General features: G+C 50.8%; 1 protein-coding gene across 1 annotated transcript in view; it reads right to left on the bottom strand.

Annotated features, from left to right (window-relative positions):
- The window catches only part of ENDOD1 (endonuclease domain containing 1), a 37,042-nt gene extending 18,748 nt beyond the window's left edge, over nt 1–18,294 (bottom strand). Inside the window, exon 1 of the mRNA XM_075546474.1 lies at nt 17,929–18,294. Coding sequence (XP_075402589.1) covers nt 17,929–18,228 — 300 coding nt within the window. The 5' untranslated portion in view covers nt 18,229–18,294. The remainder of the gene's footprint in view (nt 1–17,928) is intronic.
- Between the last annotated feature and the right edge of the window lie 4,504 nt (nt 18,295–22,798).

Below are 22,798 nucleotides of genomic sequence, written 5' to 3'. Positions count from 1 at the left end.
AGTAGACGAAGCGCCCATTAAATACTTCCTTTAATTTTCATAGATTTTCTTATTCGTTGTAAATGGTTATGGGTGTCTGTCAATTTGGTAGGGATTTGCTAGTGTGACAGTTATAATGTGTCATCCCCTGTGATAAATTCTCAGATAATCTATTAGTCATGACCTTGATGATGATGATGATATCTGTGAATAGTCAGTCAATTGAAAGGGTGGTTCCTCGGAGGTGTGGCCTGCATCCAATATATATGAATTCTGGTAAAACTAGCCAGTGGCCTGCCATATTGCCTGCCAATCTCAGATTCTCCAGCCTCCACAACCCATGAGGCAGCAGCCAGCTGTCTGACCTGCCAAACTTGGATTTCTTAGCCCCTGTAGCTATGGGAATCAGAAGTATCCACAGTCTGAGCGCTCTCTCTCTCTCTCTCTCTCTCTCTCTCTCTCGCACGCACGGTTTCCTTCTCTAAGAACCAAGCCTAAGGCAGTAATTATTTTCTCAATCACACTGAACTAAGTTCTAAGTCTGCCATCTGTCTGTTTGCCCCACTCTAGCAGCTGGTGTGTTGCAATGATGCTGGGAGCGATGCTAGGGCATTTCCACAGCTAGCTGATCCACCAGTGATGGACAGCTTACAACAGAGCTTCCAGACTGAGGTAAGTTAAGAAGAAAATTCTACCAATGAAGAGACCTTATGGATGCCAACAGACTATCATCTGACCCTGTGCTGACGGTGACTCCCTGGGCTGGAAGGCAACAGTGCCCTCCAGCACGCCCACCCGCATGGAGATGGTACAGTATCAGCAACCTCCCGTCTCATTGCACATGGGTTACACCACCTAACGACAACACAGACAACCAAGTACTAAGTACAGACCATCGCGATGGCAGCAATACACCAGAAAGGATACAATATTAGGGGAAAATTAGGTCTAAGATGAGGGCAACCTCTTCTGAGAAAGCCAGGGAGGATGCCGGGAGGGTGGCGCAGTGAGCTGGCATTGACAGCTTCCCAGGGAAGTGGTGTTTGGGTTCTTTGCCATGAGGGGAGAGGTGGTAGCCAGGGAGGTCAGAGTGGAGGGAGAGTTGAGAAGGGTCTGGAAGCCTCATGAGGCCACCGTGCCAGGGAATGAGCAAGAGAGGACAAAGTGGCTGCTCAGCAGGCAGGCTGGGCCAGGGCGGGGCGGGGCGGGGTGGGAGGGAACAGCAGCCAGGCTAGTGGCGTGGGCCAGCTCTCAGAGGCCGCGGTTTTTATTTCCGTACTTCTGTGACCTCTGAGCAATCATGTGTGTCGCCCAGGGACAGCAAGGGAGAGGAGCTGGTCTGCTAAGTGCCTGCAGTGGGAGGCCTGCTGCAGCAGCACCTGTCAGTGCAGGCAGCCTGGCTGTGGCTGACCACAGTGTCCAGGTGGGCAGGCCCTGGGGTTACAGGTGGAGGCTAATGTGGAGACATCAAAGGGAAAAGATGGAAAAAGCAGTGAGTCAGCAGCTGGCAGGCACAGGTACCAGGTGCGGCCCTGTGGATGCGGAGGCAACCAGTACAAGTGGAGAGGTGTCAGGCAGCTGGGACGGGAGTGGGTGATGGAGTGAGGCAGGCTCACCTCCGGAGACAACGTAGGGCTGAGTCTGTCCCTCTACTGACATTACCTGTGTGTCCATCTGTCTGACCCCTGCAAGGAGGGGGCAGGGCCAGGGTCTGATGGTCTCTGTGTTGCCCATAGCTACTAGCACCATCGCCCTGCTTGTCAGGGGTGACCTCATTTGATCGCCACAAGATTCCCCCATGCACACTCCAATTTCCCAATGAGAAAACAGAGACTCCTAGGGGCACTGCCCACCGGTGCTGCTGCCTCAGGATCCGCAGCATGGGAAATGCATCAAGACAGAGAGAGAGAGAGAGAGAGAGAGAGGGAGAGCTTTCACCCTGCTGCCCTTACCTCCTTATGCGCTATCGTGGTGCAACTGACACCCGCGGAGCAGAGCTGCTTAGCCAGCGGTTCTCAACCTGTGGGTCGAGACCCCGTCGAACAACCCTTTCACAGGGGTCGCCTGATTCACAACAGTAGCAAAATTACAGTGATGAAGTAGCAACGGAAATCATTGTATGGTTGGGGTCACCACCACCTGAGGACCTGTATGAAAGGGTCTGGGCACTAGGAAGGTTGAGGACTCAACTCAGAGCTGGCCAGGGCTTAACAGCGCTCTGGACAGGCAGGCTCATCAGAATGAACTAGCCTGAAGGCCCGCTATGTCCAAGGAGAAGCCATCTACCATGGAAAATCCCCAGCACTGGAGAGAGCTGCATGTGGGAGAAGAAGGGTGGGGGTTCCCATGAGCCGGACCAAGGGCACTGGAGAAGCAGCAGCCTGTCTAGACTTTCAGTTGACGGGAAAGAAATCAACAAAACGCTGAGACCCGCCCACGGAAGAAAAGCCAAGCCTCCCTGCTTGGCATGTAAAATATTCTTGGTCCTCCTGGGAACAGAGAGAGCTTTGGAAACACGATTCCCTTGGCCGGCCCTTCAGAAGCAAGGCAGCCGGCCCTGCTCTGCCCCTTCCTCCGTGACTCACACTTCCTCTGGGCTCCGGGTTATTGCGTTCCTTCCTGTCGGTGGCGATGCTGCCGAGAATCAGCCCCACCTCACGGAGACCCCGTGCACGGGGCTTTTCAGGGGCTGATTGTCAAGGGCAGACTGCCGCCAGTTCTTAGGTGCTAGTGTGGAAGCTCTGCTGAAGCCTGACTGCAGGGGGGTGCCAGTGAGATGCACAGGTCCAGCACCAAACCTGGTACCCTGCATGGAAGGGGGGCTTCGTCACACTTGCCTGCAGGTGGCTAGCTCGTGAGTACTGAGCAGGGGAGCTGCCCAAGGAGGGGCATGGCTAAAGAATTCTCTCCTCCGAAGATGGTAAACTGGAAGATACAGCGAGAAGAGGTCCCTGCACTTCCATGTCAGACTTCCTTTTTACATGGAAAAATAATTTTTTAAAATAAATCAACAAAAGAGGGGATTTGAAAAAATGCATCAACTCCAAATAGGCAATAAATGCAGGTGGGAGAGGCCTGGGGGAGGCGAGCAGGTGGCCCCAGGGGCAAACAAACGCCCTCTGGGCTGCTCCTTCTCAGAGACCCTCTCCCAGCGTTTTGGAACAGACTCCTTTAAGCTCTTCCAAGAAAAGGCAGCGAGCGCCTTCTCAGGTTACGTCAGCCCTGCTCTCAGGTTTCCTTCCTCCTTACTCAAGGGAGCCCGGTTTCCATGCCCTACTCCACTCTCTTCTCCAGAACATGTGTCTTTGCCTGGCGGGGTACAGAATTCAGAAATGGCCATGAAATTGAGACGCCCCCATTTCTAGTTTGTTCCCCAGCCAAGTTCAGACAGAGTAGAGCTTCTCAATCAATACCAGTTCTCCAGTCCCCTTACCCACTCCAACCCAAACCAAACCAAACCAAACTCACCACCAGGGCATCATTTCAACCCATCGCCACCCTATAGGACAGGGTAGAGAATTGCCCCGTGAGTTTCTGAGACTGTAAATCTACAACAGCAGTTCTCAACCTGTGGGTCGAGACCCCTTTGGGGGTCAAACGACCCTTTCACAGGGGTCGCCTGATTCATAACAGTAGCAACATGACAGTGATGAAGTAGCAATGGAAATAATTTTATGGTTGGGGGGGTCACCACAACCTGAGAAACTGTATGAAAGGGTCGCCGCGGCATGAGGGAGGTAGAGAACCACTGCTTTACAGGATAGATGGCCCGTCTTCCTCCCAAGGAGCAGCTGCTGGTTTCAAACTGATGACCTTGCGCTCAGCAGCCCAATCAATGTGTAGGGCTAGGACCACGGGGCTCCTGGCTCCAGACCCAATGGCATCAGAATTTCTGTGGGTGGAGTGCCCGAGGTTAATATGACTCTCACTGGAAGCTGATGGACCACACCTTTTTCCAATTCCCATTTTTTCCATTTTCCAATTTCCAGGTTTCAGTGGAATTGAACCCTCACGTTGGCAGCCACTACAGAAAAACAGTGACATCCCTTTAATCCACAGATCTCAAATTCAGTTTGCAACAGAGTCAAGCCGGCCCCTTTAAAACTGCAGATTCCTATGCTTTGAATATATTCAGTAGGCCAGGGGAGGAACTACTAGGAAAAATGCATTTTTATCCCCAGGTGAAGTTAATTCAACCGGTGCTCGTGCTGAAAAACAAACTTCTCAATCATCTTCGGAGTGCACCAGCTGGGCTTAGTCTATACAGAGGGCTTAGTCTATCCTTCTTAGTGAGAGGCATCAGCGACAAATTACCAGAGTTGTGTTGGTAATTGGATCAAGGGTTCCTAGCGGCCCTGTGGGTTAAGGCTTTGAGCTATTAACCACAAGGCTGGCAGTTCAAACCCACCAGCTAATCCTCAAGAGAAAGAGGAGGCTGTCTGCTCCGGTAAAGATTTACACTCTTGGAAGCCCTACAGAGGGCTACCGTGAATCAATATTGATTAGATGGTGTGGACGTGGGAGTTTGTCTGTCTGTTTTTCACCTATTAGAACAACGAATGTGCTGCTACAGTGTGGTAAGTACAGGTCCTCCCCACCTTACTCACCTCCCCACCTTACTCACCTCCCCACCTTACTCACCTCCCCACCTTACTCACAGATACAATGAGAAGTCTGTTTTTGCTATTAATATGCTTTTAAACACATCACTCTTCTCATTGAACATTTTCAATGTACCCTATTGCTTCCTGGTAAAATGATAAGCTGTATGATCATAGGCCTCCTCCACTAAAATTCCTCCAATCCAAAGAACTCCCTGACCTCCAACCATTTTGTCCTTCTATACAAGTGCCCATGTCCCTACAGGCGGGGGAGGTCCTCACCATCTCTGCTACCCAGATCCTACCTGGGTGTCAAGATCAGGCTCAGACCACATGGCTCCTGTGTTAGGTGGTCTCCTTTTGCCTCCTAGACCCATTCTTCACTCTTCTCTGCCCTGATTTGCATCCTGGGTGGCTGACTTCTAGGAACCACATTACCTGAGCACCCCGCTGGTGGCCTCTGACTGGGGCAGCCAATGGGAGAGCAGGAGTGGGACTGACTGGCGTATTCATTCCTTGCTTGGTTGCCATGGTTCCAGCTTTGGTTGAGGTTCTCTACAGCACAGGTCTCACCAGGCTTCTACCCTCTACCCCATCACGCCTAAGAGAGGGGCAGCTTCCTGCACTGCCAGTCTCTAAGTGCTTCATCAGCCTGCTTGGTGCTCTTCATTCACTGCAAACACTTCACTAAATTCTGTTGGTTCAACTACTTTGAGAGTTCCACCCATTTCCTGCCAGAACTCTTGTTGAGAAAACCCCTATTCTTATAGATAACCCAAGTCTTTCACAAGATTCTACCTCACTCCGACCTGGAAGGTCACACCCACCTTGGGCCTCTAGCATGAAGAGCATGCTTCTAGCTTAACCAAGTATTTTTAATACTGTCTCTGAAAGGGCAACATTTCTAACCACACGACCCCATCCTGCCCGTTTCTGTACAAGTTACAACCAAGGGCCAGTCAATCTGCCTGACAACTGACCAAATTGCTCTCTTAAGTTTTTCAAACTCAGAGGCTGGCCACAATTGGTGGAGAGCATGTGAACGCTTGGATGTAGCTTCAGATTGGTGGCCAAACTGACCAATGGGCAAGCAGAAGAAGTGGTTCTAGGACAGGGAAGAAAGGAAGCCTGGAGAGACACGGAAGCCTTGCTTTCTAGAAGTTACCCGGCTCTACTTCCCTTGGGAACTGTGTATATCAACCCCTATGCCTATGGAATCTGCTGGTGGTATCTTGCAATACCCCTGCCCCTCGTGCACATAAAAGGAGTCCTGCAGGCACTGACTGGTAAGCCGAGCTGCTCTTTGAGGAAAAGATTTAGTCTCAAAAACCCAAAGGGGCAGTTTGACTCAGTCCTCTAACGGTGCTAAGCGCTGAAATCCATCCTGTTCAAGGGCAGTGCATTTAGTTTGGGGTTGGGGAATGCAATTACGCTTGAGTGAGTGAGCGCAAGGTGCCTGAGGAGCCCCATTCTCGAGAGAAGGAATGCATTAAGTCCTTCGGAAATAGGGACAGGCATCTTGAAGGCAGCAGAACCTTCTACATTAATAATAAATCTTGGAAACAAATGAAGAAAAAGGCTCTCCTGGCCCCAGAAGGGAGCTTGTATAAAATTCTTCAGTAGAGGAGACTATCATCCGGCAACAGCAACCCAGCAGCTGGTGAACGGGTGGAGGGTCGTACAGCGGCTTTGTACCAAGAGAACGCTGGGACCCATGCGGCTACGGTGGCGATGAACCAGGAAGATGTATGAGCGAAGGGGAGGGGAGCATTTCAGCAACACTAGGTTAGACCTAGGAGCACGGAGTGCACTAAACATCCGGGCAGAGCATCCACCGCCTCACCAACCCCGCATCGCTGCTCTGTAGGAACAGGACAATTTATCGGCCATCTACACAGATGAGGGCTCCAAGAGCTTAAGTCACAAATGTCCAAGACAGAGAGCAATAAATGGCAGGGTTGGACCCAACCCAAGTGTGTCACACTACACAATTCATTTTCCGAATAATTGTCTAATGGAAGAGAGAATTAAGCAAATCCACCTCTTGCTCATAGTCTGCCTTCCCACTAAGTAATAAGACACCTGAAGTCAGGATCTATGGATTGGATTCCTTTCTTGGCTTAGTCTTGAGTTCTTAATCAATGGCGTTTGATGCTGATGATAATGATAATATTGATAAAAGTACCCAATCAGCAGCGGAATGACAAACCATTCATCCTTTGTCATGCTAAGATTCTAGTGCCACTGATCTGGAATGAATGAATGAATGAATGAATGAATGAATGGAAACATGCCCAAGCAGAGTGAGCTTGCTTCCGTCCCTGAAGTACCCTATAGTTCCATGGTTATCTCCTAAACCCCAGTTCTACAGTCAAAAGAAGAGATTGATGTTAAGTTCTTGTCTCTGATTGGCTATGACAGTTATTATCAATAGTTAGGTCAACTGAGAGAAAACTCAGCCCTATCACACTTCCTCACCTTCATCCTTCTTATCAGCCACTGGGCCTGAGTGACGGGGCCACGGGAGAGAGGGAGACAGAGGGTCACCAATAGCAGTAATAAGCCGGGTCAGTGAACTACCAGGGCACAGAATGACAGCCTGAAAGACATCACTGGAACCTTGACTGTGAAGTCCCCTTCACTTGAAAACTGGAAGAGGTTCTTCACCTACATCCACACATGCGGCTCTATGAGAGCTCTCCCCCAAAGCCAACGGGCAAAATTCACCCTTCACTTTAGAGACGTCAGAAGAGAATCGACAGTCTTTCGACCTTTCCATAGCATAACAACTCACTGAAAGGGAACGGCTTATTGTCACCCCCACTGAGATGTGTAAGCGCACAACTTCTTGTATTAAGGGAATAAATCAGAAACCTGTCATTCGGCAAGTAGAAGAGGGGTGTCGGAGGTTCCAGTGGGGTGAAGGGGAGACAATGTCAAAGAGCCCCTGTAGAAAGACTGTTTGGAAACAATTGTACAATTCTCCTTGACATGACTGAACCATATGTTTAGATATTAAATCTAATAAACCAAAAATTTGCCTTTAAGCAAAGTAATTTATGTTTCTCTGGGTTTCTCTGTTCTTCCCAGTGTTGAGGGAGAGGAGGCCTGCTAGCTTAGTGATTACATGTTGGGTGACTAATCAAAAGGTCGGCAGTTTGAAGCCACCAGATCTCTGGGGCGGGGGGGAGGGGGGGCTTTCTACTTCTCTAAAGAGTTCGTTTCAGAAACCCACAGGGGCAGCTGTACCCTGTCCTATAGGGTCGCCATGAGTCGGAATTGACTTGATGGTAATGAGTGAGTCCTTCCTTCCTCCCTTCCTTCCTTCCTATCTACCTTTTCCTCCCTTCTCTTTCTTCCAAGTCAATATGTTTCTACCTTCCAGTTAGTGTTTCTTTGGCTTCTTTCTCCTGGATTTTATTATAATGGCTTTTCTCTCTTGGAAAGTGAGGTTACATGACAGCAGAAGTTATTAACAGAACATCAGACTCAAAACCAGGTGCTCTGTCAGCTCTGCTACCTACTGGCCTTGTGGTCCAGGGGAGTCAATGAGGCCCAGGGCCCCTGCCTCCTTTAGAGGAGGCCAATCATGTCTTAGTGATTAGTCGTTCTGTAATTAAAGATAACGCGCCAGAACACGGAAACGGGGCTGAAGGTATGATCTCAAGCCACCTGAAGATGATCTGTTCTATTTTCTCGAAACAAACATATCACTGGATTTTGTGTTTGAAGTCCTCAGGTCTTCTCTTTCCAAGTGAAAATGCTCAAAGAAACATCCCTTGTTTACAGTTAGGCACAAATTCTCCCATGAAAAGATTCCCTCATTCTCTCACTCCAAGGGGCTGATGGTGTTTGAGAGGGCTTTATCAGACGTGGTTTCTACAGAATGTAGAAGGATGCCAAATCCAGATTGGCTGGATGAAAGGTATGAAAGTGTATAAGAATCTCAATGTGTGATGAAAATTTCTAGGATGTCACACACACACACACACACAATAAAGATAGGCTAGCTGTGAAAAGTGGGATCTTTTTTCTTTATAGTTTTCTGACATGCTAGGGGAAAATTCACATATTACTTTTAGAGTCTTTAAAAAGAACTAAATAATAAGCACTATCAATATCATAACAATAAAAATTATAGGTTGGAACTTGTAAGTCTAATGAATTGAAAGTTATGAGTCTGCTTCTAGAGCATTATAGGCATAGTTTTTAAATTCCACAGACACCGATGTTTTCAACAGCACTTAGTACGTGTTGCACCAGACCGCAGCATGCAGGTCAAATCTAGCTTATGGCCTATTTTCCGAAAGAAACTGCCATTGGACCACAGCCGTGCACATTCATTTCCATATTATCTCTGTCTTCGCTTTTCATGATAAAATGACAGAGCTGGATCGTTAGGACAGTGAGCATAAAACTCACAACGCCTAAAATGTTTCCTCCTTAGCACTTCACAGAGCAAGTTTTCTAACTCTGATGTCGGACAAAGAGGATCCACTAGGGAAGGACAATCCTCCCAGGGCCTGTCTTCATGGGACTCAGCATCCAGCTGGGCAACCATCAGTCACAGGCATAAATGACACCTGAAATGTGCGAGCAAAAGAGGTGTGTCTGGTGCTACTGGCGACACACCTAATTGGAGAGATCGTGGAAAGCACACGAAACAGAAGATACAACGGCTCTATGGTGGGAGAGAAACATGAGCATTTTTTTAAAATGTAAACTCAGTGTTCACAGCCACAGCATGGCAAAATGTGTGCCACCAGATAAGGCTGAAGGAGGCGTGGGGGACAGATCAGGCAGGATGCTGGGGAGAGTGATAAGGAGTTTAGTTTCTATCTGAGATGAAATGGGGGCCTTGACGGGCTCCTAAAAGCCTTGGAGGCCTGGTGGTTAAGTGTGCAGCTGCTCATCTGGACAGGCTGGAAAGCAGTCCTTCCTTGGGAAAAAGATGGGTCCTTCTGCTGCCATAAAGACTCTAGCCTGGTTAGCCCCCAATGGCAGTTCTACTCTGTGCTGAAGGGCTGTGATGAGTGGTCCTTTTGCTTAAGTTCCAAGAGCTTCTGGCGAGACCGTGGGCTTCGAGGCTAGGTTCATGTTTTGAGAGGCTCTTCTGGTGGCAGCGAAGAGAAAGGCTAGAGGAGAATGCGGCTGCATGTGTTAACGGGGCAGGAAGCTGTTGAGCAAGGGCCTGAATAAAAGATGAAGGGAGACTGGGTTTCAGAGTGCATGTGGTTGGAGCCACGGGTCGAATTGTCTCCCTCTGAGGACCAAGGTGTGCCTGACTTGAGCCATGATATTTTCAATCCCCATGTATTCGTGTGAAAGTTGGCCATTAAAGAAGGAAGACCCAAGATATGACAAAATAACGATGTATAAATTACCAGGGGCACATGGGGGAGTGGGGAGCGGGGAGGGAGGGGAAAAAAAAAGAGGACCTGATGCAAAGGGCTTGGGTGGAGAGCAAATGCTTTGAGAATGATTGGGGCAAAGAATGTACAGATGTGCTTTATACAATTGATGTATGTATATGTATGGACTGTGATAAGAGTTGTGTGAGCCCCTAATAAATTGTTAAAAATAAATAAAAATAAAGAAGGAAGACCAAAGGAAATCCTAGGCATTTGAATTACGGTGCTGACAAAGAACATTGAAAGGATTGTGGATGGCCAAAAGAAAAAATTAACAGCTCTCTCTTGGCTTAAGAACAGCCAGAAAGCTTCCTAGAAACAAGGACGATGAGCCTTTGTCTGACATACTTTGACCGTGTTGTCAGGAGAGACCAGTTCCTGAAGAAGAGCATCATGCCTGCTAAAGTGAAGACGGAGAAAAAGAGGAAGGATTTCAGTGAGCTGCATTGACGCAGTGGCTGCAACAATGAGCTGCAAGAGAAGAGCAACGGTGCAGACGGCGTGTCCTTCTGTTGGACGTAAGGTTGCTACGGGTTGGCATCCACTCAAGGGCACCTAACATCAAAATATGTCTTGGAAGCCTAATCCCTATTCCCATGGATATAATCCTGTTTGGGGGACGGAAAAACAAACCCTGTTTGTAATGTGAATGAGGCCTAATTAGCTCTGACTCAGAGGCTGAGTCTGGTAGTGGAGGTGGAGCCTCGTGAACTGTGAGAAAATAAAGTTCTGCCTGTTCAGCCGCATCGGGGACCCAGAGCGGGAGGATCACAGGAGTGCAGCGTGCCCAGCAGCGGAGCGAAAGTAAGGTTACCCGTCACCACGAGGGACGGAGTCATCTGCTGCTGGGACAGGTACCCTGGCTCACAAGACAGCGGGAAGGTCAAGGATGAGGAAAGAGCGGCCGTGCTTCCCTTTCTCCGGGCTCCGTCATGTGCTAAGACTGTGGCACATGCCCATCTTCCAAAAGCATAAACAAGGGCCAATTCCTCACCCGGTCCCTGCTCAATCATGCATATTTTTCAAACGAGTACGCATTCCACTCACTGCAGATCAGCTCCCCACCCCGCTCCCTGGGTTAGGACGGCCGAGATAATGGCAGGCAGATGCCTAATGCCAGGAAACACTGCTGTCTCCCAAACACCTACAGAAAGCACATCTGCCCATCAGAGGCTGAATCCAGATTACCCAGGAAAGAAAGGTAGAAATAAGCAGGTGCAAAGGTGAAAGGCTAGGGCTTCTTCAAGGGTCATAAAGGAGAAGAAATGTCCACACCTCCGGGAGGTGGGGTGTCTGAGGCCTGATCAAGGTCGCTCATCTGGCCCCAGAGCTGGATCAGCTGCGCTCAGCCGCTCCACTTCCCTGGGAAAATAGGCTGGGTACAGACACGGTTCCAGAGTGGACTGGGGCCATAGGATGGGTTCTCTGCCTTTGCTGGAACAGGACTCCGGAGGGTGTGGTTTTTGGCAGTTCTTATCCAGTTGGAAGCCAGTTTCTCCTTCCTTGTCTCAGGAGTCACACCCAACCTACCGGCCCTGCCTCTCTGGCAGGCACAGCTCCGCGTCCTGCACATGGAAAACGCTGACTCCCTCCCTGACCATGCCGTTCCTTCTCACGGAGACCAGGGAAGAGGACCTGCTGCACAGCAGAGTGACAGTCTCGATGGCCCTGGAGAAGGGCAGTGACTCGCAAAGGGGCCATGGGACATGCTCGGGACAGGTGCAGCCAGGAATAAGGCATCATGATGAGCATGGAACGCACCGGTGCTCCAGGTGCAAAGGTAACTCACTCCTGGAGCAGTGGAGCACCTGGTGTCCGCTGGCATGTGGCAGTCATGCTGAGCATATCCCAGGCTTTAAAGATCCCAGTAAAGCGGTGTGTGAACTTTCAAAGGAGGAATTTCATTCAAGAGCGTCACATGGGTGATGGCCCCAAAACATCATGAATACATTTGGTAATGGAGACACCTGTGTCTGTATGTCTGCCAGTGCCAGCCAGCTAGGGCTCAACCCTCTGCTCCATCACTGACTAGCTAAATGTGAGCAAGTAATTTAGCTTCTCTGCGCTTTGTGTCCTCCTCTACCAGTCATACCAATCATACCTGTTTTATATGGTTGGTGTGAGAATCACGGGAGGACACACATGAAAAATATGCCCAGAAAAAAGTACCCAGCATGCCTGCAGTCCCCAAGGAGTGTGCCATACGGGGCCTGTCCAAACTTGATATGCACTTTGCAGGAGAGAAACGAACAAAAACATCTTCTTGGGTAACAGCAGCTCTCGGGCAGCCCAGCCCGAGCTGACAGCAAGGCGCAGGATTCCCTCCCTCGCTCCGGTCTTCATTTGTACCGCTGACGTTTCAAAAGACAGGGACATGGAAGCCCGGAGAATAAAGTTCTTATTTCCCCAGGGAGGCCTCCATCCGATCACAATGAGCTAACGACTGAGGCAAAGGGAAGCTGCGATGTGCTGAGCAGCATGGCAGGACGAAAGCTGCAGGCTGTCCTCAAAGCTGGTTGAACTCAAGGCAATGAAATGAAAAGGAGGGCCATCGGTGTAGACGCTGGAGTAAAGCCACTAGCGTGTTAACCGGAGAGCAGCCTGCTAGAATAATGTTATGGTTGGGGAGGTCCCACAACACGAGGGACTGTAGGAAAGGGCCGCGACATTAGGATTAGGAAGGTGGGGACCCGCTGCTCTAGCGTGTTTAACCGGAGAGCGCTCCAGCAGTTTGGAGGTTGCGGGGGGAGGGGGGGGGGCGCCTCGGCGCCAATGCAGGCTTTGCCCATGAAACAGCTGTGTGACTTCGGGTGAGCCCCTCCCCTCCCGGAGCTTCTGCCTCCTAAGCTGCCGAACACGGGCCACACACCTACCTGGAACACTGTCACATGGATGAGATGAGGTACCTTGTGAGACCCCTTGCCCACTGGAAGGACAGTCCTCCTCCGGGCGGCCAAAACGGGGTTCAGAATGGAAAGAACAGTGTCGAGTGACAGCACCTCTGGACCGTTGCGAGGGAAAATGACCTGAAATGTTCGGCCAATGTAAGCCAAGAACCTTCGACTGCTCCCAAGAAGAGCCTGCTACGTCAAAGGGAAAAGCCAGAAGAGGAGGACAGTGCCATGAGGCACAGCACGGCGGTTCCTGTTGGTGTGGCAGCGCCACGGTGAGGGAGCACGTGTGCGTGAGCTGCTCGGGAACCATCTGGCTGAGGGAGCTGCTTGCCGACTGGAATGGAATGCCATTGCTCACTCTTGTTTTGCTTAGGACAGAGCAAGTGGCGGTAGCTCGGACACCTTACTGTTTCTGAAATCCCCTAACTCCACCCCACCATTCACTCAATGGTCCACGGGCGCCATCACTCCTGGCCATCACTCTAGACAGGCATTCTTCTGCTCTAGAGAGCTTTTGATCATCAATGTCGATCAGCAGGAAGCCAGGGGGGCAGTTAAAGACCAAGGGCGTAAGCAAGATTCCAGCAGGTGACCGTCCCTGTGCCACCCACTAAGATTGTAAATATGCCCTGGGTGGGCCCTCGAGGAATAGACCATCCCCCTCACTCCAGAGAGTGCCGCTCTGAGAGGCCTGGGCGTCGGTTAAGCTGTGCTCTCAGTCGTCTGACAAGTACTGGAAGGTAGCTGTGCAGTCGGAATGAAGAATGCGCCAGTGGGGCTGCGGTGATAGACCTGTCGCCTCCCCCGTAAGATACCTGGGCTCAATCCCCAGCCAATGTACTCGATGAGCGCTCACTACCCATTTGTCAGGGGAGGCTTCTGTGTTGCCGAGGTGCTGAACACGTTTCAGCTGAGCTTCCTGACTAAGCCAGGCGAGGAAGAAAGACCTGGTGAGGAACGTCCACCAGTCCGTCCATGAAAACCCTCAGGCTCACGACAGTTGACCGACTACAGCAGGTAAAAACAACAACATTTTAGAACCCTCTTAGGAAAGATCTTACAAAGTCATAAGATCATTAATGCCGTAGATCTGTGCCGTGACCGCAAAGATTCCCCGTGGTATGATGGAAGAGCACTGGACTAGGAATAGACAGTCCATGAGCTCAAGGCCAAGCCGTGTGAGGTTGGGCCCATCAATTAATTCATTCACGAGCCATTTTCCCCACAGCTGTCAATGAAGAGAATGGTTCTTCCCTCTCAGTATGCTCGTGTGACTACACAACTGTCAGCTGTTCTCATTAGTCTATGAGGCCAGTTGCTTCCAGGGTTCATGCTTTTAACATGACAGGGGTCTTTGAAGTTGGTGTTTGGCTTGAACTGACAACTTCAGAAGAGTGTCACCGGAACCTCCTCCTCCATTCCTTCCACATTCAGCCGAGTTGCTGAGGGACTAAATGGTGTGAGGCTCCCTGAACGAAGGACGACAGAGTCTTGACTGAAAACTCTCCAGGCCTCTTCCTTCAAGCTGTGTATCATCTCCTAGTCACCGCCACCCCACTCGCTCCTTAAAGATGAGTGTGTATCACAGAAAGCACGCCCGCTCTCCGTTCCCCCTGCCTCCTTTTAAATTCCCAATCTGACCCTCAGAGAGGTCCAGGGAAAGGGCCCAGAGTGGGCAGGCATGAGCCCCTGTACCCAACACTGAAGGGCTGTTCTGGAGAGAAGGGGTCCAAATCCATTGGGGCAGTTCCAAAGGCCAGAGCTGACTGATGGTTGGACTGTGGGGAGGCTCCCAGTCTGCATGTGGAGCATGTTTCTAACAGGGGCTGCTGGCCAGCGATGGGGCAAGCTTCTGGAACAGGAAGCTCCCTCATCCAAACAAAAGAAAATCTCAATTAGAACGTCTCCCGTACCGCTGCCTGGCTGATCCTCCTGCAACATATAGCTCTTTTACTCACACCTTCCTGAAGGCTCTCTGTGCACGGGATACTCTGTGTACAAATGGAATGCAATGCACTCCACCTTCGAGGGCTCAAGTTGGGGAAAAAGATACACAGCGGCGTGCATGTAAGTCGGTCAGCATGTAAATAGAGATGGACCTAACTCAGGAGGCGGAGTTAACTGTGGGGGGGTGGGGAATCCTTTCTCAGCAGAAAGGATGGAATAGGTTATAGAATGTTATGAGGAGAAGGACGGGAAGGGCAAGATGGGGCATTCGGAACATGAGGACTCAGGATAAATAAAGAAACAGAAATGACAGACAGACGGTTGGGTAATATTAGAGCAGAATATGTGGGGGTGGGGCAGGGTAAGTGACAGGGCTGGAGCTGCAGGCAGGAGCCCATTCCTCAGAGGGCCCTGGAAACTTCGGTGGTTTGAACTTTGCCCTGGCGGTGTAGGGTCAACACCTTCAAAGCTTGAAGCACTGAGTGACTAAGTTTCAATGATACTTGCTGTGGGCGCTTTTCTCAAAGAGAAATCCTGGAATAGTCACCAAGCTGCCAAGCAGGGCCTTGGGAGTCCTAGTATGTGTCAATCTAGCCCTACCTGGTGCAAGCCCGCCTGAAGGCAAACACCAAGTCACCTTTCGTCTCCGGTCCCACCCCTCTTCTCCACCTCCTGGTAGCACTGACCTCATGCAAAGGTGATATGGGCCCCAAGTGACTCAGCATCACATCCACACTGAGCCCGGAGCATCTTCCTGCAGTAGGGACATGGGCTCTGAGATCGGTCTCTGGGAAGTCAGGTTTGCTGCAGTGCACTTAGAACATGCCCTCTTCCGGCAACTCCATCTACTGCTTTCTTCGCTCCCTTCTAGTACCTTCTGGTTCCTGACTGAGTCGACCTGAAGCACCCCGCTATGCTGGGCCACTGGCTGGGAATTTTGGCTTCCCGTTGTACTTTTCCAAACTGCGAGACAAGTCCGGTCTCAAGCTGCCATCTGAAACGACCTCCATCCTATCTTGTGCCCCGTTCCTCCATGTTCCACGGAGGCATCCGAGGCCACACAGCCTGTATGCCGACGGTCCATTTCTTCCCAGCCAAGTGGTGTCCCTTAGGACTCCTTCAGGAGCTGCCTCTTTAAGCCTTCCTTGACTAGTCTTCATACCTGACCCCTCCCTTCCATTATTCCCTTTCATTGTGAACACTTGGGTAGACTGCAGTCGATTCCCTTCCACGAGTTTCTGATTCACTGACACTAGCTTAGCTGTGCCAACCCCCCCACCCCCACCCCCCGCCCAGGCACTGATCCCTACACTTGCCATGTGTTTCTCGCTCATGATATAGTCTTTCTGCTTTAAATGGCCCCCTCGGGGTGTCTTCCTCCTGCTGTGCTTGACCTCATCCTTCCAGTCCCAGCCAGATTCCCCTAACCTGTTTGCCCTGTCATTTCAAAGACTGGCTGGCTGATATAGTAGGGCTTTGTTTACTTCTATTAAATTATGGGGTTCTGGCTTTGTTTATGTCTCAGCAGCTGGCACTTAGTGCCAGACACCTCTCGGGGCTTTAAGTGTAACAGTGCCTTTGGCCCTCACAGCTCCCCTATGATGGCTCTCCAAGTGAACCCCATCCACATGTACAACTGGTCCACGGAGGAACCAGGATTGGAACCCAGGAAGCCAGATTCTCTTCAGACACTACATCTCTAGGGCAAGTCCCACCTGCTGACCCTTGAGTTCTGGAGCCACGCTCAATTCTCATGCATCCTGGCACACAGCAGGTGATTAATAACTGCGCTCAGCATGTCATCGACAGTCGTTTGGCATGTCTTCCTACGTCTTTTTCATGGGTACGTTCTGTTTCCCCGAGGAGTTCATGAAATCCTCAAGGCAAAAGTAGTCAGTCCTGTCGCTTGGCTTCACTGAGAATAATGAGCTGGGGGACAGTCTGAAAGTCCTAGGGGTGTACTTAGGGACCAACTAACTTCAGATTAAAATACCTTTTGATAAACTACCACAGTATGACCTCACCCCTGGTCTCAGGGGCCCTCACATCAACACGTGAGGGAGGGCAAATGGAGGGGGAGACAGGGAAGGAAGCTGAAGGGAGAATTGCTGAAGATGGAGACAAGATCTCAGTGCTAGAAATAGCTAAACACAATTAAGAGCCCTCTTGTCTCCTGTTTACCAAAGTGGTAGTGGCCAGGCTGTAGCCATTAGGAGTGGGTAGCGCTGGGTACCTTAGCTACACCCCCAGCGAGGGCGGCCTAGGCCGCAGGGCCAGGGGTCGCTGGCTAGTGCTTGGCTGGGTGCTCCGGAGAGGAATGGAGGCAGAGAAATGTGCAGGCAGGTTGGGGGGGGGGGGAGGGGGTGTGCTCAAGTGTCTGACCAAACCAGGTAGGACAAAACACCAGGGAGGGGACATGATTTTTAAGTGGTCTGATAATATAGATATGCAGAATCAGGAAAAACTGGTCTGTCCTTCCCATCAGATGGAGGCAGTCCATGATCCCTTACTATTTGTAACAATCTGGTTGAATTTTTTTTTAATCGATACCTTTAGTTATCTCCCAAACTCGGATTTACCACATGATTGGTGTGGGAGGAACGACTTGGTTTTATGGACAGGAAGCCAGCTTCGATAGACCTGCCCCATCTTACCAGTTGGGCTCTTCATGCCCCCACCCCCAGCCTCCACCTCCGTCTTTGGAAAATGAGAATGCATCGCGGTGGCCAAAACCTGCGCCACGCCCGTGGGCGCCCAGCCTCCGCTTTCTGCAGGATGCACTCGCCTCCCGGTTTCTGTCTCGCCACGCAGGAACCGAGCGCGGCGCTGCAGAGGGCCGCGCTGGCACGGAGCGAGAGGCACCCACCAGGCGCCCTCCCTCCTACCCCACCCCCCTGCGGCTCCGGAACGCCCAGTCGCGGCTTTGACCAGGGTGCAGAAGGCGCTTCCTCCGGGGCTGCGGCAGGGTGGATCCGAAAGCGCGGGTTCCGGACCGATGTCCCCCGAGCCTTGGGGGTGGCCTCTCCAGGTCCTGCCCTCGGGGAGATGCCGAGCGCCCGAGGACGGAGAGCCCTGCGGCCGGGACCACCAGCTTACCTGCGGCTCCACCAGCCCGTGCTCCGGCTGGCCGCCGGCCCCCGGGCGCGCGGCGCGGAACGCCGAGTACACGGGGGTGCGGTCCTGGGTGCTGTAGAGGGTGGCGAAGCGCGCGGCGCCCGCGGAGCGCTGGCACAGCTTCACGTGGGCCTCGGCCGCCGGCAGCGCGGGGGGCGTCTCGGCGTAGAAGAACTTGTCACATTCGCCAAAGCCGGCCTCCTCCTCGCGCACAACCCGGCCTTCCAGGAGCCCGGCCACGGCCACCAGGCTGCCCAGCGCGAGCCAGCGCGCGCTGCCCATGGCGGCCTCTGCGCGCACCGCGGGGCCGAGCGGGGAGCGGGGAGCGGGGTCCGCCGGGCCGGGCTGGCGGGGGAAGTGGAGTCGGGCGCGGCGAGCTCGGCTGGGCGGCCCGGCGGCGAGGGCGGGTCCGCGGCCCGAGACCGCGCCTCCGTCCCTCCTCCTTGAAGATGGCTGCAGAGGCCCGCGCCTGGAGCTTGGGGAGGCCGACGACGTCCCCGGCGTGGCGCTCGGGCCCGGAGACGCAGGTCACCTGCCGCCGCGGCGCCTTTTCCCTGCAGTCAGCGGGCACGCGGGCTTCCACTAGGACAAGGTCGGGGAGGGGGGCGGGGCGGGGGAGGACACAAGAGACGCCTCTTGGTCAAGCGTGCCCCTAGAGCCCTCGAGGTTGCCAAGCTACGGTGGAGATGCTCACGGAGCTGTGCTTTCCCCAACAAGTGAGGTCCAGATGCTCTCTGAAACCCTGATGGAAACTATTCTTCTATTTGCCCCGTTTCAAAGAATGACCGCCTCCACACTTACAAGACGCTGATGCGGCTTTGGTGGGTGAGAAACACTAAGGCCAAGAAAAGAAGTTAGGAAATTCAGAGCCCAGGCACACAACACAGAAGGGAAGGCAGTAAGTTGGATGGTTCAATCCTTCCCTCCCCTGTTTGTCAATCAATCAACCGTGCCAGCCTGGGAGAGGCCCTGGGTACTGTAGCAGGCGAGACAGGATGGTTGCCATCAAAATTCTGGCACCTTGAGGCTTAGATGAACTGGATACTCACTGCCATTGAGTCGGTGCTGACTCATAGCCACCCTATAGGGCAGGGTAGAACTGCCCTTGTGCATTTCCGAGGCCGCTCGTCTTTCTCCTGTGGAGCAGCTGTTGGTTTCCAACCGTTGACCTTGAGGATCGCAGACGAACGCATTGATCACTATGCCACCATGGCTCAGCATTCTCTTAGAAATAATTTTTAAAAACTGAAGGTAGATATTACCTGTAAGGGGGTCCAAAATAGAGCCCCAGAAGGCATGCCTAAAAAAGTGGTACTTGTCAGGGTGGGACGCAGCACCAATGAAGAATACAGCTTTCCTCTAGTTCCTAAATGCTTCCTCTCCCTACCCCCACCCCCCCACTACCATGATCCGAATTCTACCTTGCAAGTCTGGATAGAGCAGAGGTTGTACACTGGTGCATGTAGGAGCTGGAGGCACAGGGAATCCAGGGTGGATGATACCTTCAGGACCAGGGGTGGAAGGGGCAATACTGGGAGGGTAAGGGTGAGTAGGTTGGAAAGGGGGAACCGATTACAAGGCTCTACATGTGACCTCCTCCCTGGAGGACGGACAACAGAAAGGGGGGTGAAGGGAGACGTTGGACAGGGCAAGATATGACAAAATAATCTATAAATTATCAAGAGCTCATGAGGGAGGGGGGAGCGGGGAGGGAGGGGAAAAAGAGGACCTGATGCAAAGGGCTTAAGTGGAGAGCACATGCTTTGAAAATGATGAGGGCAAAGAATGTACAGTTGTGCTTTATACAATTGATGTATGTATATGTATGGATTGTGATAAGAGTTGTATGAGTCCCTAACAAAATGTTTTTTTTAAGAATTAAAATAAAAAGTGGTACTTGAGACCTAGAGGACAGTCTCGTAGCCAGTAGCTAGGCAAAGAAGAAAACAGCGTGTGCCAGTGGGAACGTGGCATCCAGAAGGAATGGAAGGGAAGAGGACTGAGGGAAGGGTATGAGAAATGGGGGCAACAAAGGAAGCAGGGTATGGTAGGCCGATGTCCTTCCTTTGACCACAATGAGTATGATTTTTTCAGGTTCCTGAGATGATACTTACTGATTACAGGTCACATTGCAATCTGGCGTTGCTACTCTGTGTCTTCTTCTAAAAGTACCTGCGATGGCTCAAGAGAAAAATTGTTTCTCTGATCCACTAATGTCGTCCAGTGTTTTAGAAGGCAGTATGATGGATCACGATGAGGATTTTTTTTTATCTTTCATTTGTGACACTATGGGTGAGTTCAGGTGGCCCAAACAAAATGGTGAAAAACCTTTGCACAGTCCTGGTAAGAGATGTTGGTAGCTGGGTCTAAGGCACCTGGTAGAGATAGAACCAGCTCTGCCTACTCTGGGCCAGGTGCCTTTATGTAACATCTTAGTTCACTTCCTGATGTGCCACATGGAGCATGGAGGGCCAAAGCATCAAAGGGCTTGCCCAGGCTGGCACATCCAGATTTAAACCAGGTCCGTCTGCTTCTCAAGCCTGGTCTGTACTCTTAGTCACGACAGATCAGAGGGAGTAAAAAACAATAAACTGAACTCACTGCCATGAAGTCGATGCCAACTCATGGTGACCTTGTAGGACAGGGTAGAACTGCCCTTGTGGGTTCCCAAGACTGTAACATTTTATGAGAGTAGCAAGTCTCATCTTTCTTTCAAGGGGAGACTGGTGGTTTCAAACTGCTGCCCTTGCAGTTAACAGCCCAATGATAACCAGGGCTCTTGAGGCTATAAAGTAGGTGGAGAATTTTTACAGGAACAAACCTTGGATATCAAGACCGAATCCCTCACATGTCAATGGCTAAAAGAGTTGAATAGATTGGGTTCCTGAAATGAAATCTTAATCTGTGTTTTAATAATAATAGTAGTAGTAATAATAATAAAGACATATTTAGTGTGCTATCACAGAGGGGCTAGACTTAGAGGCCCCTTTAACCTGAGGCTACCTAGTTAACCCTGATTACCTAGTCCCAGTACCTTGACCAAGCCATCTTACCCTGGGAGGTCTTGATCATGAGGTTGATGCTCTCCCGGATGTTCAACGGAATAGGTGTTCCCAAATGTCAGCTTACGGTGTCAATTATAAGAATTCTACAAGTGTAACTAAATAACTAGGACTTAATCCCTCCCTTCCCTGTTTCCTTTGTGCACATATCTATTATGGTACTTGTCATGTTAGGGTGTCATTGAGGCCTGTGCCTCAATTATCTAGTAGTTTATAAACTCCAAGGGTGGAGTTGTGTTATTTATGAATCTCCAATGGCTGCCAATGAGTCTGGAGTATGGTGGGTGATGAATGTAAAATAGGATGATTTTGTTATGCATGTTTTTGAAAATGCCAAGAACAGAGCAAAATAAATTCCCCTCCTTAACGCTGAAATTAGCTGTAAGATTTTTATTTTACTGGTTCTCTAAATTTCTTCAACCTTGTCCCTAACCCCCAGTGGTTTATCCCCATCCCTCTGTCAGTCAGTGACATTCGTGCACACAGAACATTTGCAGATCCACAGCTAAAATACTTTTCCTACTGTATAACCTTATTGACTAGTGCAAAACAATTGCACTTCTTTCTTCAGGCTTGCCTTCAAAAATGAAATTATAATATTAAGCATGCTTTTGAAAATTACAAAACCCCTCTCTGAAGATTCTGGATCACCTGACAGGTGGGTGTGCCTCGATCTAATTTAAGGGTGTTCCAATGTTCATCCCGGAAAAAGGTTGCCGGTAGCGGGATCTTTATGTGCACATTCTGTCCATAATTCACTCCTCTCTCCCCATTAGATCACCGCTACTGCCTGTGGTTTCCATTGACTCTTCTCACAGTGAGGCGGCTTCGCCTTTCGTACCAGACCCTCTGAGGCCTCTGTACTCACCGCGTGCCAATCTTACATTTGTGGAAGACTTCCAGCAACGCCTTTAAGGGAGAGAGAGGGGCTGAGGTGGGATAAAATGACACTTGACTTGAGTTTTGCCATCATCAGTGACTCCTCTTCCTGGCCTGGAGTCCTTGCCCCTTACTTCCACCCCTTCATCTCTTTCTTTCTTCGCTTCCTTCCTTTCTACAAGGCAACTTAAGCATCACTTTCTTGTGCCACTTGTCTTTCCACAAGCATGGCTTCGCCCTCCATCCCTGCGCCCAAATACGTACACATGGACAAGGTTAAGTTATTGTTAGGTGCCATCGAGCTGGCTCCATAGGGACAGTCCTGCACCATCTCTACAGTGATTCCCGTGCTGGAGCCCCTTGCTGCAGCCACCGTGTCCACCCGTCTCGTTGAGCACCGTCCTCGTTTTTGTTGCCACTTGTCTGTTAGTCTTTCATGCTGTGGTGACTTATGTGTCGCTGTGGTGCTGGAAGCTGTGTCACTGGTATTTCAAATGCCAGCATGGTCACCCACAGTGGACAGGCTTCAGCAGAGCTTCCAGACTAAGATCAGACAAGGGCTCAGCTCCCCACTTGGGATGACCGCTGAAAACCGTATGCATTGCTTGGACGAGGTTAAGGGCCCCTTCTAATGATGCCGGTTAAGCCTAGTATTTCCTTTGTGCCATAATTACTGATGTCCTGTCCTCAATTAGACGTAAATATAGCAATTGGCAAAGAGTAAGCCTTCAATAGAGTGAGTGAGCGAAGAAAAAGGGGGGAAGGGGAGAGAGAATGCCTTTCTTCATTTGGATTCTCATAACCCTAATGCATTCATTTTTCTTCAAGATGCTGTTAAATATTTTCCAATAGCTAGTGAATTACAATAGATTTAGGGTATTAAAAAGTCCCTGTTCATATGACATCATGCC

Source organism: Tenrec ecaudatus, chromosome 4 (genome assembly GCF_050624435.1).
Source record: "Tenrec ecaudatus isolate mTenEca1 chromosome 4, mTenEca1.hap1, whole genome shotgun sequence".
Taxonomy (NCBI): domain Eukaryota; kingdom Metazoa; phylum Chordata; class Mammalia; order Afrosoricida; family Tenrecidae; genus Tenrec; species Tenrec ecaudatus.
This window is presented reverse-complemented; position numbering and strand designations above follow the sequence as displayed.